This window comes from Guillardia theta (genome assembly GCF_000315625.1).
Source record: "Guillardia theta CCMP2712 unplaced genomic scaffold GUITHscaffold_528, whole genome shotgun sequence".
NCBI lineage: Eukaryota > Cryptophyceae > Pyrenomonadales > Geminigeraceae > Guillardia > Guillardia theta.
Genome location: NW_005434177.1, coordinates 3,929 through 4,748, shown reverse-complemented (window position 1 = coordinate 4,748; position 820 = coordinate 3,929). Strand labels below are relative to the sequence as shown.

The 820-nt window shown below is 52.8% G+C and overlaps 1 protein-coding gene across 1 annotated transcript; it reads left to right on the top strand.

Moving 5' to 3' along the window:
• Window positions 1-301: 301 nt before the first annotated feature.
• Window positions 302-820, top strand: GUITHDRAFT_122886 (hypothetical protein; the record flags this gene model as incomplete). Its single annotated transcript, XM_005817831.1, has 1 exon — window positions 302-820. One exon carries the CDS (start codon window positions 302-304, stop codon window positions 818-820), a length of 519 nt encoding a protein of 172 aa, XP_005817888.1.

Below are 820 nucleotides of genomic sequence, written 5' to 3'. Positions count from 1 at the left end.
TCGCATTGTAGGCCGTGTACTCCCAGTGCTCGCGCGCCTCTTTAGACTAGGATCAAATTGCAAAAGCCCACAAGGAGGCCGAGCAACATTCTAGCATTCTAATAAACTCACATAATAATAATAATAGGGTTTAGGGTTTAGCCGTCTCTCCACCCCAGCCACCTCCTCCGCCACAAGCAATGCACACAGCGCCAACCTCGAAGACCGACAAGGAGACTAGGGGGGAGGAGAGGGGAGAGCGCAAGGGCACCGGAGGAAGCTGCGAGCAAGAGGTTTGTGCAGTTCAAACAGCTTTCTAAGTATGGTACTACAGTATGATGAGAGCGTTCGCAACCTGCTGTATCGGAAATCATGCCAATACACGCAGGGTGAGCGCTCAGGAGGCCACGTCGAAGAGGCCGACCTCGTCGAGAGAGTGAAGAGCTTCACCAAGCGTTATCCGAATAGTCGGACAGCTCATGCTTGCAGAGCTGAGGGGGGATGCACTCCCGACGCTATCGCAGAAGCCATCCGCTCGACATGTCGGCAGGCGAGACGCGACCTGTTTGAAGACTCTCTGAGCGCATGGAGCCCAGAGTCGAAAGCATGGTTCATGCAACAGATGAAAGAGGCCAAACAGCAGAATGTCGAGACTTACATCGGCACCGAAGACACCGAGGAGACCTCCTTCATCTCCATGACTCTCCTGGGCATCTCCTCGATGTATGTGCGACAAGAAGAAAAGTTGAAAATGAAGTTGACGGAGCTGGGACTCATAGTAGACTCAGTCGATAGAGACGACAGTCCATCATGTGGAAAGCACCTTACAGACCTGAGATAG